We start from the raw sequence: 17,252 nt of genomic DNA on the forward strand, positions 1-17,252 counted from the left end.
TCTCTTGTATGAGGAGACAAAGCATGTGTTTACTGTTGTTGTAACAGTTAATGGTTATGAGAAATGTGTTCTGTGCTGATACACTCCAGAGTACCTATACCGTACAGTACATTCATCATCAGTTATTGCTCCAAAAGAGCTTGAAGGGTATCATGGCTTCTAGTGGCTTCTTTACCCTCTTCTGGGAAGGAGGATAAAAAAAGTAATGTGTCTTATTCAAAGATACAGCTAGACCTAGTCAGACTCTTCTATGTGGGTAGATAAACATCTCAAAAGAACAGCAATAAATGCAGGTTATTAGTTTCCTTTTCTTCCCATCGTTAGAGGTTTTAGAGATGCAGAGTACCTTTTAAAGATACAAAACCCCATTCTCTCTGCTTCTGTGTTGTACTCCCTGTCCTTGAATTGTGTATCTCTTATTGGAAATTCTAGTAAGTGATGAATTGTTATTTAGAAATTGAGTCCAGACCTGCTGCTCCGTAGCCTTTGTTGAGTAAAAAAGCAAAGTTAAACTGGATAGAAAGGATTACATTTCTTTAAAATAATAATTGTGAAATGGCTAAAACTTACATATACAAAACAGTATAGAAATTAAGCACAGAACTGGCTGACTGTGTCTGCCCCCCCCCCCCTTTTTTTTTTTTTGAAAGTGTGCTTGAATTTAACTATATTTGTACATGAATCTAGAATTTCATTACTTTTTCTTATGGTACAAAGTATTTGCCCCGTTCTGGGTTTTAAACTTGCAGAAAGAAATCTTATGATCAGCTTTGTATAGTATCTGCAATTAGGAAGCTTCGCTTCAAATGCGTACAAAATGGCTTTTTAATTCTCCAGTAATTTTGTTTGATAAACTGGCAGATAGCGTTAAACAAAACTTATGCCTGTGAGAAAGTAACGTATTAAACCCAAACCATTTGACAAAGCTTGTAAGACCAAGAACAGTCAAGAAATTCTGCCCATGTAACTGTAAAGTTGTGTCTTGCTCGCAATTCAGTGTTCTGGTGGGGCTCTTGGTGTTTATTTACCTTGAGTCCGTTCTTAGGAGCCTTGTGGTACACCCACCAGTGCACCACGGGTGAGGTCGAAGCAGTCTCCCCCTTAGCGAAACGAAGGCACTGGGAAGACATCAAGAAAGCACCACTTGCAATTTGTTAATAAGGTCCTTGAGCTCTGGTCCTGTCTACACATACAGTGTACTCGCCTAGGATTGGTAAGAGGGGTGAACTTCATTGCCACTGAAGACATCCTATGGACGTTTTGTCCTGGAACCATAATGTGTTGTAGCAAATCATTGTTCCTTCCCTCGCTATACTACACCAGCCAATAATGTAGATTTACTCTGTTTGCTTTTATTATTTGGATGCAGAATAAGCTACCTAAATCTGGAAGCTCTTAAAATAGCTAAACGTTGAACTCCCCTGATAATTCAGGTGGCATGCAGCAGTTAAAGTGGCATTCTTGGAGTCTGACAAGGAGAAAGAAGGGGGCAGGTGGATGAAAGGGGTGTCTGTGGTACTCTTCTCCATAGAACTGCTGAAGTACAGATTCCATTCTGGATAAGTGGAGTTGAAAATCTTTCTAAGTGCTCAGAGAAAACTGCCTCAGCTTGAATCTTCTCCTGTTATCCAGTTTTCATCCTTTGTACTTTGACAAGATCCAAGAAAACTGCAGAAAGGGGCCATTTCTCTGCATATGAATTGTTCCATTGAAACAAATACCATATAAACCCGTAAAGTAAATATGAAGTCATTAATCACATGTTGTAAGCTGCTTATTCGTGGGTGAAGTTTTATCCGGGAAAATTCCAACTCACAGTAATGGTGAGCAAACGAAATATTTTGGAAATTTTGTATCCCAAAGCATGGGATCCTATGGAAACTATGGTGTTTGTAGTTTCCAATGTTTGGGTGTTGGTTTGTGGGTTTTTTTCACCCAGATGACTGTAATAGGGGAATATAAACACAGCAAACTGAGCTTGAATGTCAAGTGCTATCTGTAGTATACCAAATGCTTGCTTAAAGGCTATGATGGAAACGCTCTCTTCTTAGGACTATTAAAATAGATGAAGAGTGGAAGAGGCCAAGGAATAAGCTGGAGAATGTTTTCTGGCTCAGGTCCTTTTGAAATACACAGTAAAGAGGTGTATGATGGGAGGAAATCATGGCAGATCCAGGATGTGGTGTACTAAATTAGTTTTGTTGGTCACTGACAGTCTGAACTGGAAGAATATGAAAGATGCCTTCAGGATAAACAATCATATTGTTAACTCTTTCCTTTTCAATAATATTAATACTTGGAATTTGTTTCTCCCCACTATTGCGCCTCCTGGATATGTTTTTGTTAGACATTACCATGTTGTGAGACAGTATATTTGTATTGGCAAGCATTGAAGATCTACAGTAATTTGAGAGATTTATCTGTTATATGACTGTATATAAATTGAGGTGGGTTTTTTTTAATCGTTCCATATAGAAGCAGATTTCACCCTAGAGAATGTGAATTAAATACAGTAATTTAAGAATTAGTAAAATGACTTTTCATGGAAAACTCACTTTCAGAGAACCACAGTTGGTGCAGTCTATGCATCTGTTCTCTTCTGATGTTTTAATTTTCAGCTGACTTTTGGCCTTTCAAAATATCTTTTACCTCACTTTTGTTACCCACATCTTCAGTTTCTACACTTCTGTACTTTCACATGAGCTCTCTTGTGTGATTCATCACACAAATTGCAGTATAAGTTTCTCTGCAATCTGCAAGGTATAGAAATAACTATCTGTTACCCTTTTCCAGCAATGGAAGCATATATCCTTTTCACTTATTTGCATATTATTAATTAAATTAATTAAAACATAATCCATTTGCTAATAATCACTACCAGTATTCTTTCATCTGCCATATTAATTACTATACTGTTACACTCGAAATCCTGTTAAGGGCAAAATGAAACCTTATATTTAAAGCCAAGGATCTGTTCTTATTGTGATTGAAATCTTAACACTACTACAAAGAATTATTATTAAACTGGATATGAAAATGTATTTTTTATTATTTTCTTTCTCTTTCTAGTACAAGCGCAAAAAGTCTTCCTAATAACAGCACAATTAAAACTGTTATGCACACACTTCCCAGTATGTTTCCCTTTCTCTCATGTTATGGTTACTCTTCCAGTGTTTCTCTCTGGATCTTGAGATCATTCATTGGCTTCGGTTTGGGGCGAGGGGGTGCTGTGGTGGTGAGTTGTCAGCATTCCAGGTTCTTTTCTGGGAGGAGCATGGTGCTGCTGCTTTCTTCCTCCTTGCTCTGGGGTCCACTTGGGACTACTTTTACTCTTTGTCATTCTTTCACTGATCTGCAACTGCATTTTACATCAAAATTTACTGGGTAAATGGGGATTGTCTCACATACATTAGATGCCTGTCCTTTGTTCTCTTTATTATCCCTAAAACTGGTTTTGACCAGCTCCCATGTCTGTGTGTCTTTAATTCACCATTGGTGTCATATTTTTAGGCTTGGGGTCTCCAGTGTAATCCTGTGCCCCCTTTCTTATCATTCCATACTGGTACACTACATCCTGTGTTTCCGCTTTTGTCGTCTCTGCTATCATCCCGTGCCTAAACTACATCATTATGTTGGTCATAATTATTTCATCCTAAATAGAGTAGAAAAAAAAATAAATTATTATGCTGTGCAAAGATGAACAAAAGTAATGTAAACTAGGTGTAGCCACCTGGTTTTTGGAAAAATTGCTGTTTCAGCTAAACAAGTTAAAAAAAGAATCCCAGAAAGCCAAGACAGATTTGGATAAAGCCTGACAAGATTCAGTCCTAAGACATTTCTAAGTTTGTTCAAATCGTATTGCTAGCGTTGGCAATGCTCCATACGTGGGGGTACAGAGCTACACTACCTTACATTTATCTCACACATGTGTTACTTAACGTTCTTTAAAAAAAATACTTTAAAGGGATTTAGTAAACCCTGGTTTAGTTAACCATCATGGTATGAATTTTTACATTTGTGATTCATCTGCTTAAATCATCATTGATTTAATTGATCATTCTATGATGGTCATAGAGTCATCATAGAATGGTTTGGGTTGGAAGGGACCTTATAGATCATCTCCATCCAACCCCCCCTGCCCTGGGCAGGGACACCTCCCACCAGCCCAGGTTGCTCCAAGCCCCATCCAGCCTGACCTTGAACACCTCCAGGGATGGGGCAGCCACAGCTTCTCTGGGCAACCTGGGCCAGTGTCTCACCTCCCTCACAGTGAAGAATTTCTTCCTAACATCTAATCTGAATCTCCCCTCCTTCAGTTTAAAACCATTACCCCTTGTCCTATCACTATGCTCCCTGATGAAGAGTCCTTCCCCATCTTTCCTGTAGGCCCATCACTATGACTGCACTGTGCTGGTGGGAATATTGATGTACACTAAAAATGAATGTATATGTAAAAACTGTAATGAATGTATATGTAAAAACTGTAAAAAAACATTTCAGTTTTTCTCATTTGGTAATCAAAGGATACTATATTTTCATCTTTAAGATCATCAAAATGACTCTTGCTGTGACTATGATATTTGTCACATAGATTCTGCGGTATGACCTTCTGCAAGAATTAATGTCCATTTTTACAGTTTTCATATATCCCTAACCTAACTCGGCACTTCATTCCATAGGGAGTTTCACTTTTCTATCAACTCAACTGTTATTTGTCACAGCTAAAATGAATCAGTCATATAGGACACGCAATGAGAATTTCATAAAATGGGACAGACTTTTTTTAAATAATTGGATTCTTTTTATGGTTTTATGTATCATTTCATACATCTGAAAGCCAACAGTTAAGCTAAATATTTATATTAGATTAGAGACAGAAATAACTTCATGAAATGTTATATAAATCTCAAACACTAGCTTGCAGAATATTTGCAATGAATGCCTTCTACTGCTATCAGTGCTTTTTGCCATATAGGCGTGTAAATGTTGCAATTCCAAGTGCACATACAGACAGGATTATTTCAAGTGAGATTTTGAAAATCTCTGTCTTGAGCTAACTCATTTCTAGCAGAAGTCATTAAGAATTTTATGAGAGTAACACATCTGAAAACCCTATCCTAAAAGTCAAATAGAGGTAGATACTGTATGTGGTTAAGTAAACAATTATGTATCTAAACCAAACATCACCAGCAGAATCGTTTTCTATTCATTTCCTCTGGGTAAATAAAAGTATATTGTTTTTCTATTTTTTTCTAGTGCGTTGTGTTTGCTATGACATCTGGTCAAATGTGGAATCACATCCGTGGACCCCCGTATGCACATAAAAATCCTCAGAATGGTCAAGTGGTGAGTTGATTCTTTTAATTTTATTTCAAGGGGAAATATTATACATAGAGTCACTCCCTACAGTGAGTCTGCTATAGCAAATAATTGCAGTTCTGTAGCACCGTATGACAGTGTGCCAGAGTCATGAGTCTTTAGTTGCAAGCAGAGTCTGTTTTAGTCATTTCAGATTTTGAAAAAGTTCCACCATCTTTGATTTGAGGAATGAAACGAGCGACCATGTTTTTCAAAATTCTCTCCATGCGGTTCCCAGCTGTAGTGAATGTGTTATAAAATGTTCCAGATCACATAAACTCTGCTGTCCAAAGATAAATGGATATGGTGTGGTTTTGTAGAAATATGCTCCCTCACAAGGTGAAAAGCAGGTTTGTTTTTTTTCTCCTTTCCAGGCTCCATTTACACAAACATTAGAGGTGTGTAACCTCTTATCTTACTTTTTCTTGACCATTTTAGTTCCAAAAGGAGATGGAAAATATTTTCATGTGCTTTGTATTTCTCACATGCTTTTTCCCATTGTGCCTGTAACTATTCCACTAAACTTTATGGAATGTGTTTTCCTATATCTTTTTACTCTTCCTATTTAAATTCTTTATCAGCTTTACTAAGAAGTTACCATTAGTTGATTACTGTCAAAATTACTGTTATATCCTGCTACTGCCGTCTTTGAAGGCATTCTCTTACTTTTTCCTTCTTGCTCACAAATTAGCAAGTGTTCATCAGAGTACAGAAGGATAAATTCTCTTTGCCTACTGGGAAGGTAAAGAGTACCTTGGGTAGTTTCTACCACTCTTTGTTGTTTACCACTTTTCAAGCAAGTGGTTGGGATGGCAATTACAAAACTTGCAGTGAACTTAGTGGTCAGGAAGTTTTTTCACGACTAGTGGCTTATCGAGCAATTTTCAATTCTGACTGTCACTGGTTAGAGGAGACTGGCTTATGGCTTAAAGAAAAAAAAATATTCAAAGCTCCCTTTGTGCCATACCTTAACTGAAGGAGCAAAAAAACCCGATGCTTTGAATTTGATTACCAGCTTGCTTTTTATCAGGAATGTAGCAGCATATTGATGCCATAAAATGACGTGATTCCATCTGTCAACTTTGTTGTGCAGAAATAGAACTGATAATGTAATAAATAATCTCTGTAAAACACTGTGTTTATAAAAATTAGAGTTTTTCGTTACTGCCTTGCAGTATTAAATTTATGATGTTTTCCTACAGAGTGACAGAAAGGAGAAAACGGCATAGAAAAAAGCACCGTTTGTGACAAATTAGTCTTTACCATATCCAGTTTTATACACATTGCCCTTCTTAAAGACCTGTGTCTGAAGTACAGACTACATTAAATGATTTAAAAATACCCTTTTAATTGTTCCTGAATTTGTTCCATCTTGTCTTTAGTTTTTAAAGGGTGAACTCCTCGTATCCTATCTGAATGTCTGAAAAGTTACTAGTTTGGGACTGTTAACATAGACAACTAAATAATGAAAATAAGAGTAGAGATGATTTTAAGTTCTAGTTACTAACCTACTGCGTTAGTCAACACACATACCTTCTTTTCTGGTTTTGCTCCATTATGTGATTTCAGGTAAGTTATTTGCTGCCTCTGAGTCACCTGTCTTTCCTTGGTCATATGTGTCAGTACTTACACCCCCTTGGAGCTATGTCTGTGTCAGTAAGTAAAACCAGTTAGATTCTAAGAAGTAAAGAAGTATAGGTGCAGGATCACCAAGTTCCTGATTTATTTAGAGTATCACTGACCACTATAGTTGTAATGCAAAGCTCTGGTTTTCACCAGTGTTAGAAGCTTAGTAAGGATTCTGTAAAACTTTACCTATTTTACTTCACTTTTTTTTTTTTTCTTTTTTCCTTCAAGTAACACTATTGAATATTTTCCTGTTTCCTTTTTCTGGCACTTATCTATGTTCCTGTGAATTTGAAGTCATAAAAGTGCTTATCTAACACTTCTGTTAGATTTATTCAACCATGATAATTCACTGTAACATGATCCTGCATTAAGTTAGCAACTGCTGTCTTTACATCTGGATGAAAAATTTAACTCATCACTTTCTTTCCAATGTCTAGGATTTAGTACCAATTCCAAATTTTGTACAATGATTACTTGCATGTAATACTTTGAAATGTTGTTAACAGTCTTACCATGTAAAATTCTGTTTTTAAGAAGATGCATAGAATAGCTCACCAAGCTTAATTGTTTAATTGTTAGGTTCAAATTTACTAATGTTTAGCTTTTCTTATTTAATAGGAGTTAGTGGTTCAGTTCTGTACTAGCTGTAGAGTTTTGGTGCATCTATCAACAATAGTCATAATCATGGTGCTATTGAAAATACTTGTTAATATTTTATTGGACTAGCCAATTATTTATATTAATATGCTTGATAGAAGTGAGAAGTCGGTTATTTAGTTTATGAGTGTATTTAATGAAACGGCTTTCCTGTGGTCATCAAAGCAGTGAGTCTACTCAGAAGCTGCAACTAGTAAAGGGTTTCTCAAGCCTTTAAACTAAACGTCTGTCTTGATTTAGTCAAAAACCCTAACAATTGGCAGTGTGAGATGTAGAACTAGTATGAAACAGTCTTAATTCTATTAACAGACCAGCACGTTAACAAATGGGCAACATTGTATCTAAACTAGTGTTGGGAAAACTATTAACCTGTATAAGACATCAGTGCTAATTTTTGAGATTGCAACAGTGATCGTAGTTGGTATTTCCATAACTTTCTGTATAACACATGTTTCTACCTTGATATCAGAAAAAGGAACCCTTTACACAATATTTTGTACCCTTTTTTATTGTGGGAAGAAAAGGAGGTAGGAAAATGGTCATGAAAAAAGGCTTGCTCAGATGAGGCATTAGAACCTCTAAATTCTTAAGATAGTGAATTCTTGAAGCATACAAGCTGTAAAAGCTCAGGTGGTACCATTGTTTTGCAAGTAGTGTAGTTTTGGCTGAGTAAAGATGGAACATGTTCCTATTACCTAAAACCAGATTATAGACAAATAATCAGGCAGCAAGTAGTCTGTCATGATAAAATCCAATAAAATATAAGAAGGTATAGATTTTAATTGCTGCCTGTAACAACAGAAATCCAATTTTAATTGACGGATACCACTTTCAGCAAACACACGCTCCTCCTTTCCCCCCTCCCCCGTCCACCTTTGGCTAAGCAGAGATGGGCTCCCAGAAGAAATTTAGCTTCATTTGAAAGAACGACTGTTCTGTACAGAACAGCTCTTTTTATGTCAGAAGTCAGGGACACCTCAAATATGTGAAGTCATGAAGTACCTGAAGATAGATTCATAATGCAATACAGAAAAATAGACATTTTTTTAAAGACAAAACCCGAGAATGACACAAAGGAAAACACTCTTTATGTTGTTCTGTTACCACTAGAAGAAGAGCCATTTTCTTAAACCCAGCTTGAGTGCCAGGTGGGAATCGAGTTTTTCTGTCTTCCGGGACTTTACTAGTTGTGTAGATGTTAAAAGATAAGAGTCTTTTCTAGTAAAATGATTTTGATTGGAAGGTACCTCTGAAGATCGTCTAGTCCAGCTGCTTGCTCAAAGCTGGTCAGGTTGCTCAGGACTTTGTCTAAGCGAATTTTGAATGTCTCCATGGTTAGAGATTCCCCAACCTGTTCCTGTGTTTGACCATCCACGTCATTCTTTTAATTTTACCTTTTAATTTATTTTTGTCTCTTTTTTTATTCCTTTCAAGAACAGTCTAGGTAAATTTTATCCTTCTCTTCAGTTACAGGTGAATTAACTGAGTTCTTAAGTAGTATTTAACACTGACTTTAATAAAACTAGGCTTAGCCCAGCAGTATACCATTTCAGAGCTCCTGACTGCGTACCTTTGCTTAAGTGGCAGTAGCACTATTACGGTACCACTGCAATATCGGCGCTGGAAATGAGAAAACATTGAGCCTGGAGTAGTCACGGCGATTTTTCTCTGTATAGATTCTGTTCTCTGTATAGAGCTGTGCAGACAGTCTTCCAGTACCTACTGAACAACTTAAGCATGTTTATTTTCTTCTAAAATCTTGCATGTTTTCAACCATTTTGAGACTGGGGGAGAACAGAGGAAAGAACTTTACCATATTTTCCCTATTCCACAGCACAGTCTTTCACTACTTTAGATGGATTATTTTGTGAATCTTTCCTCTTCCCCGCAGAAAGACAATCTATAGTACCAGATTGCAGATGTTGCTTTTGCTGAAGTAAAATTTCAGCTGTTGGGAATTGTCTTGTGAATTACTAAGCAAGTATCAAAATATTTCCTATCCTGCAGAGCCTTCTAGAGTTATAGATGTGGTGCATTTTTCTGTTGGAGAGCTCTTGCCTCTCCATGTAATTTTGCTCGTAAGCTCTAATGCTGTCATTTCAGCGTAACAGATTAGATATCTCTTATGCCTGTGAACAATGTCAAGAGAAGAAAAATGCGTTTGAGTGTGTTAATGTAAATGAAGCAGCATATTTCAGACAGTCCTTCATGGACTAATTTGCCCATAATCTCCAGTTCAGAGAGATACCTTTTTATTTTGGTTATTCTTTTTTTTTTTGGTGGTTATTTTTTAATTGAATATAAGGAACTTTTGATACTTTTTTTTTTTAATTTGCAAGGCAACAGTTATTTGCTACTTGATATTTTGATAATTATCAAATGCTTTTTGTACGTTTTTATGGAAACAAATTATTCTGATTTTTTTTTTTTTTTTTGTCTAGATCTGGTGCCAACATTAATTCCTTTCTTTGGCTAACTTTTCATGTTTACTGTCTGTTCCTGAAGGAAGAAACAATAGAAGATGACACACAGACTAAGTTAAAATGTAAACTAAAAATTTTGATTGTACTTGCAGATTGTTCTTCTAAGCCTCAAATAGGGTCATACTATACATCCCAACTTTTACATATCTAATGTTTCTCTGAAGTCCTGGACATTAAACGGCAGGATATCTATGGTTTTTGGTTTTCTGTTCTTTGAATCATTCATAAGAATTGCTTTTTTTAATTTTTATTTATATATGTTGACACCCATATGTTGTAGATAATGTCATGAGGGACAGGCACACATACCTGCTTTCATTATTTTCCTTACATATTCTTTTGAAGCATTATGAACATTCGCAAGGATCATGATACCATCACTACCATTCTTTGTACCTCTCAGATTGAGTCTTAGACGTGTCCTATTCTTAGGTAAGGGGGGGAAAAAACCCCTAGCAGCATAACTAGGTAAGAATTCAACTGAGTCTGAACCAAGGCAGCTGAGGAACTAGTTCTGGCTTCAGATATTGTGCTGTAATAGGCAAAAACTATTTCTATACTAAAATCAAAATAGAATAAAGTGGTACTTGGGAAGGTTTTACATATAAGCAGAATATGAGAGTAGGTGCCCTGGTAAAGGCAAGAGTTGACTACTAGGTTAAACAGGTTTTTTTGTTTGTTTAGGTTTTGGTGGCTTTTTTTCTCTTCCAAGTCAGTGGTAAAATTAGCACTGATTTTTATAACAGTAGACCTATTCAAAGCACGTTTGAAAATCATATCCAAAGTACATGTATGCATTCATTTTTCTTTTGGCAGAGTAATGCTTCAATAGCAGAAACAAAATTTGGTCTAGCTTGAGAACAAACAATGAGAATCTTTAAATAAAGGAAGGAACTTGTTTCCTGATTTTTTGCATTTCTCAAATTAATGTATACAGTTTATTTGTCTAATGATCATTGGTTGGTAGTGTACTTCTGTTTATTACTATGGCTGTAATTATAAAAGAATCGGAACATATGGATGTACTTACATCATCTCAGTACTCCTCATTACAATATATCTTGAAAATATAAAACCTGTTTCAAAATTGTTAGAATATACTCATTAAGTCTATAATGCTTATGTCATCAGAAATGCCATACAGCATCTGTTATTAACATTAAAGCTTTCTGCTGTTCTGTTATGTCCAAAGGACAAATTCACCCTAAACTCTTGGGATTCTCTAGAATATACAGTAACTGTAGTCTTATAATTTAGGATCCTGGTGAAAAGTTCAATTTATTTAATTATTTTTATATTAGTTCAATTAGATTTTGCTCACAAGGATAGCTTAAATGGCTGTTACATTATCAATACTTATATGTAGAAGAAGAGATTGCTAACTCAATTGTCTTGCTGTGGCTATATATATCTAAAAAGTCTGAAAATTGTTTGAAAGAGAATTATTGTTTTCGGACTGCTCTGTTCATCTTCCTTGAAGGATGAGGAAAAGAGAATTTAACTTCTTTCTGACTGCTGGTCAGGATTCAAACTCTCTCTATGTCCACATTGTTGAGAAACAAGTTCACAAAAGGAGTGGGCTTTACACAAGCTTTAGAACAAGGAATTACTTTCATTTTTCACTACTCTTTAGACAAACAAACTTCTGTCTTCTGCTTAAAATGCCGTTGCAGAACTACCATGTGTATGTGTTAAAAAAGTTGGTCTACACCACTATGTAGGAGATTTTACTTCTGCATAGCACAACTGATTGATCTGCTCTTTAAACGTTTTAAAGGCATCTTACATCAAACTAATATGATGCATAGAAGTGGGTTGAGTAGCAGATTTAAGGTACTTTGCATTTTCTTTAGTATTCAATATTTAAAGAATTAAACCTTCACATTTATTAGAAATACTGTACTGCTTGCTTATACTGAAAAGAGGAGGCATTTTTCACTGTTCCACTTAAAAGTCTATCATTAATATTTATATGAAAGCTGTTAAAGGCTGGAGCACTTTAACTTTAGATACAGTGCAAATTTAAAAGAATTCTTCACTGAAAGTCTTACAAATCTAGGTTTTGAGCAATAAATAAAACCAGGAGATAACCTCCCTTGTGTTCACAGGTCTTGAGGTCGTTTAGCATAGCAGAGTGCTCTACATTTAAAGAAAATAGCATTATCATTTAAAAGAGGGAAGTTGTCTGCATTTACCAGCCCTTCACACTTCTAATATGGGTCAATGGAATGAAAGAAGAATTTGGTTTATGATTTTTCTTTTTTTTAACAATCACTGTTCTTAAAAAAAAAAAAAAAATCCAAACAAAATAATCTTCCTGTTCCTTTTGTACATTCATAAATCTGTAGTTTATATTAATCAGACTGAGTAGTCCCTGTCAGATAAAAGAAGGCATTCATAGAATCTCTAGAAAATACAGAACCACAAGGGCATGATATTGAATGTATATGCCACTTTAGGTAGTACTCACAGAGGGACTGTAGTGTGTCTGCTGCTGTGGTCTTTCCACCGGATCCCTCTCATCCCTTCAAAACACTGTGTTAAATTCAGGCCTTCAAATATTTTGCAATCCTTGAATAACTGGAAAAATAGAAACAGTACACAGTCTGTAATTTGTATTTCTGTCTTTTTCTACTGTTTGTTTAATTTCCCGTTTTCCTAACCCTACTAAAATATTGGAAAGCTTCCTCTACTGAAAAACAAGCAATTGAAATGCCTCCGAACAAACCTCTTGAAAGCTGAGGAAAAAGCTGTAGAAGAAATAGATTAGAGAGACATCCAAACCACTGTAACTCAGAGGATTATTTTCTCTATAAATTGAAGAACATACCTTCCCCAAAAGATAGCTGGTAGAACACAGGGTAGAATGAATCTTGAAAATAGCACAACTGAAATAGGAAACAGACAACAGCAATTTGAAAAAGAAAAGGACAACTGGAGAAAAAAAAAAATGAAAAAAAAACCACCCCAAAACAAAACCAGAAACAATTTCCAGCAGAATCCTGGATTTTACTGGTATAGGTGACCAGTCCACCTGCCTGCTGATACATTTAAGGTCTTTAAAATGAGCCTCTTTTCAGTGGAACTGGTTCCCTTTGAGAGTTAAAGAATGCTGTAAGGTTGGGTTATTAACATAACTATACTGCAAGTTAGCAAGTTCACTCCAAATGTATAATACTGGTTTGAGTTTTTTTTCCTTCTCCTTTGTCCCTTTTTTCCTTTTTTTTTGCATTTGACCATCTACACTGTTTCATATAGCTCTGATCCAGCAATTAACTTTAATGCTTAGTTCATAGTGTGTGAGTGCAGAGCAGTGGGAGGGCCCTTGTACATTGTCCAGTCGTGGGCGAGTGCCTCTTATCAAAATCTTTGACTTTTAATTAAGATTTTCTCTCAGACTTGTTTTACAGTGCTGTTGTACCACCTTTTGTATTCAAATGGAACTTATTTTAATTGTTGGGTGGATTGCAGATGCAATACTTCGTACCTTGATTTTGACTTATTTTTTTAATAGGCAGATCACAATAATGGATCATATTCAGCCTGTGCTTATATAGTGGATACTTTTTTTCTGGCTGAGTTCTTTTCAGATGACGAGAACATAATTTGTGGAAATCCTTCTGACTTTTGAAGCGTATAACCTTCATTTCTTCCCGTGTAATGTAGTGGTGTGTTTTTCCTCAGTTCCTTGCTGGCATCAGCTGAATTCATTAGTACCTATTTTTGCACTCAAGTCATCCACTTGAAACTTAATAAATTAGTCCCAAGATCTAGAGTTCCTTTATGTGTTTTTAACAGCCTATTCTGTCTCCCATTGAGCCAGTTATTCAACCTGCTTATAGTGTTTGTTCCAAACCCATTTTTCTCCAGCTTTATATGTAACAGAATGAATTGCCAAAGTGCAGATAAGTAGTAGCACATTTTCTTTGTCAAGAGGATTAATTACCTTAAGAAAGAGATTGTGCTTGACGAATCTGGTATCTATCTCTTTGGAATGTGTGCTGTATTTAATTTCATTTTTCATGTTCCTTCATATGTTTAATTGGTCTTCACTTCAAAGTTTATTCAGAAGCATTTCATGTTCTTGAAATCTAACTTCCTTCCTTCCTTCCAGAACGTGTTTCCATTCTATGTATGCTGTTCTATGGATTTACATTAGCACGCTCAGACTTGGCTAGAATACATACGTAAAAAAAAATAGAATTGCTACTAGGTTTTAAGATTTATGTACTAGTTTTGGAATTCTGCTTTTTGAGTGTTCCTTCAACTTTGTATGTGGTATAGATGCATTCTGTCAGCTGTGGACCCTTGTATCCCTTTTATTCATCATAAGCATTGCTGAAAAAAGAATTCAGAGATCGGGTCATTACCACTCTTTAATGCCTATTAATTTTTTTGCCTTTTCTCTTTTTTAATAGTTGAAATATAAACTATCTGTTTTCATTTCATTTGCAGGGCATTAGTCAGCTTACCTCCTGACAGCTTTCATTTTATTGCTAAGCTTCTAGACCTTTGAAGAGGGAAATGTATTTGCTAGTCAATCTCTTCCCATTCTTTCTAAGCTCTGGTTGTTCATTGTATTCAATTTAGAATTATTAATTGGTTAGATCTGGAATCCTTCCCTGAAAGGTCACTAATTTATTTCTTTATTTTTAAGATGTGGGGGATACAGATTCAAGATAGTTTAAGAAACTTAAACTGTTAGTCTCTGACTCATTCAATTCAGCAAATCTTTCTAGTGTAGATGACTTCTCATTATTTTTTAGTTTCAGTTGAACTCTTATGAAATGTAAAAATCTTGAATTGAAAGTTTTAAATGTGTTACTATTAATTTTTCCAGTTTAATTTGCTGAGTCAACTCATGTCATTTTATCTGAAATTATTTTCTCCTTCCTGTGTCTTTACAGGGCTCCTTTTTTCTATGAAAAGTGTGCTTAAAATATTGCTTCTTGTTGAACTGGTGGGTAACTAAGGACAGAATCTACCAGGTGTCACATACCCAATCATTGAGGTCTGCTGTTAGTAGTATCTGTTTCAGTTCTATCTAGAAAATTAGTCTCCAATCTAGCATGAGTTCTTTTTCTGAATGCTCTTCAGTTCTTCAACTTTATAATATCCTTCCCCATAAGTGGGGTCTTAGTTATCTCTTGACCTTGTTCTCTTCCTCCAAAGCCTGAAATGTTCCTCTGAAGCTCAGCTTATCTTTCCATTTCCATTTTTCTGTGGGTTCACCCACACCAGTGCTTAGTTCAGATAAGGGATGCTCTTTATTCCTACCTTCTAAACTCTGGTTCACGTTACAGAGGGCACAGGGACTATGATCCTTTTGGATGAAATGAAGGCAGAAGGTGGACTTCAGGAGCTCAGCCAGTACACTCCCAGCTGCTACTGGTTTGTTCAGTCCATCGGACCAAAGAGGAACTAGTGTGAAGTAGAACCACTTGAGATGTGTATAGTGTGGATATTGGGTTTCGAGAATTAGTATACACAACTCACTAATATAAGCATAGCCTTTGAGTCCTCAGCAGCTCAACATAAGCATCTTTGCATCAGGAATGGTGGTATTCTTCTAGTCAAATTTTGAAAGTTGTTCTGATATGAAAGGTGATGTTGAGCAGGAGTCTCTGCTTCCATGAAGACACTTCAGTCACAGATTTGTATCTGATGTCCCTGTTTCTAGGAGAAGGCATGTCTTACATTTTACCAGATATAGCCTGCTGATGCATCATCAAATGAATGTATATCTATTTGCTGATAATATACGTATATATGAAGGACAGCCAGATAGAGCTTTGGGTCATGTCTGCTTTTTTCTTAGTAGCTCTGTGCTGGTCTTTTCCTGTATTCCTTGAAAAGGCCAAACCTCAGTAGGCTGCTCAGAATCTTGAGTTAAATGCTTTGCTGCCTGCTTTGCTTTATACTTTTAAAGTGTTGCTAGACTGTATGTCAGATGAGAAAATATATTTTCTGAAGAGTCTACTTGAGTTGAAGGTCTTTCCTCTTCAACCTTGTAATTTTCTAATGACAGTAAAAATGCCGCTTTGAATGAAAGTTTAGAAAATATGACTCCCAAAAGGTAAACTGCTTTTTTCATTCCAAATTTGTAAAACAATTTTTGTGTTGAGAAGAAATTTTTAATAATGTGTTATAAGGGGATTCTGTATGTAATGAATAGCTAACTCAAATTCACAAAAAAAAATAAAATAATTCTTCAATTTTACATCTTGACTTACTTTAGGTCTTGTAGAGGTAAGATTGATATGATTTATGTGTAGTTATCAAATCAAGATTTTTCTCAACTGAGAAACTATAAAAGTTAATACCTAAATGCTATTAATGTGTCATAATAAGAATTTTAAAATATATTGTGTCCTTTGTGCATAACAAAATTTAAGTGTGGATTTTCTATCGTATTTTTAAGTATTACAGTGTGTGAATCTTGGCCCTCTTTGTCATATATTTTTTTTTAATATGCTATGAAGATAATTTTCCTGTGTTTAACAGGTCATACTATAGAAATATTTTTATATTCTCTTATTTATGACTTTAAAATACAATATCTATAATTAAAATTCTCCACAAATCATTTTAAACTTAAGTAAAAATACACTCATCAAGTTGATATTTAGATCCTACACATAAACAATTTAAAAAGCTGTCTTTTAACAGAACTAAAATACCTTGGTGTGTATATATAGATATATATCCTAATTGTAATGCTTCCTCTTTTCTTTTTAAAGGTCAGTTCTATTATTCGTGATGATTCTATTGTAATTTGGCAAGTTAAAAAAAAAGAACGGAATAGAACACTTTCAACATACAGAAGTTGCATTTTAATTTCTAGCCAAAAACTGTGCATTTCTCAACAGAGCATTTGCTGGAAAATGGTTGCTAGATGGTATTAAAAATACCGGTTTCAAGGGAGACAAAAGAGTAACCTTCAAACTTTTTCTGACTTTGTCTCTTATCAGTCATGCAAGTGTCAGAGTCATAATGTGAATACTCAAGAAGGCTTTGAATTGTCAATAGAGGAAGCTTCCTCTTTGAGGTTATATTCACTGGAACAGAAGAGATAACACCATTATCAGTGTTTTTATAGTGTAGCCAATTTCTCATTGCATGTGC

At 35.4% G+C, this 17,252-nt stretch overlaps 1 protein-coding gene across 1 annotated transcript in view; it reads left to right on the top strand.

Annotated features, from left to right (window-relative positions):
• The window catches only part of TUSC3 (tumor suppressor candidate 3), a 101,889-nt gene that overhangs the window by 35,510 nt on the left and 49,127 nt on the right, over nucleotides 1-17,252 (top strand). The window contains exon 7 of the mRNA XM_009885042.1: nucleotides 5,257-5,346. Coding sequence (XP_009883344.1) covers nucleotides 5,257-5,346 — 90 coding nt within the window. The remainder of the gene's footprint in view (nucleotides 1-5,256; nucleotides 5,347-17,252) is intronic.

Source organism: Charadrius vociferus, unplaced genomic scaffold (assembly GCF_000708025.1).
Source record: "Charadrius vociferus isolate BGI_N301 unplaced genomic scaffold, ASM70802v2 scaffold134, whole genome shotgun sequence".
Classification (NCBI taxonomy): domain Eukaryota; kingdom Metazoa; phylum Chordata; class Aves; order Charadriiformes; family Charadriidae; genus Charadrius; species Charadrius vociferus.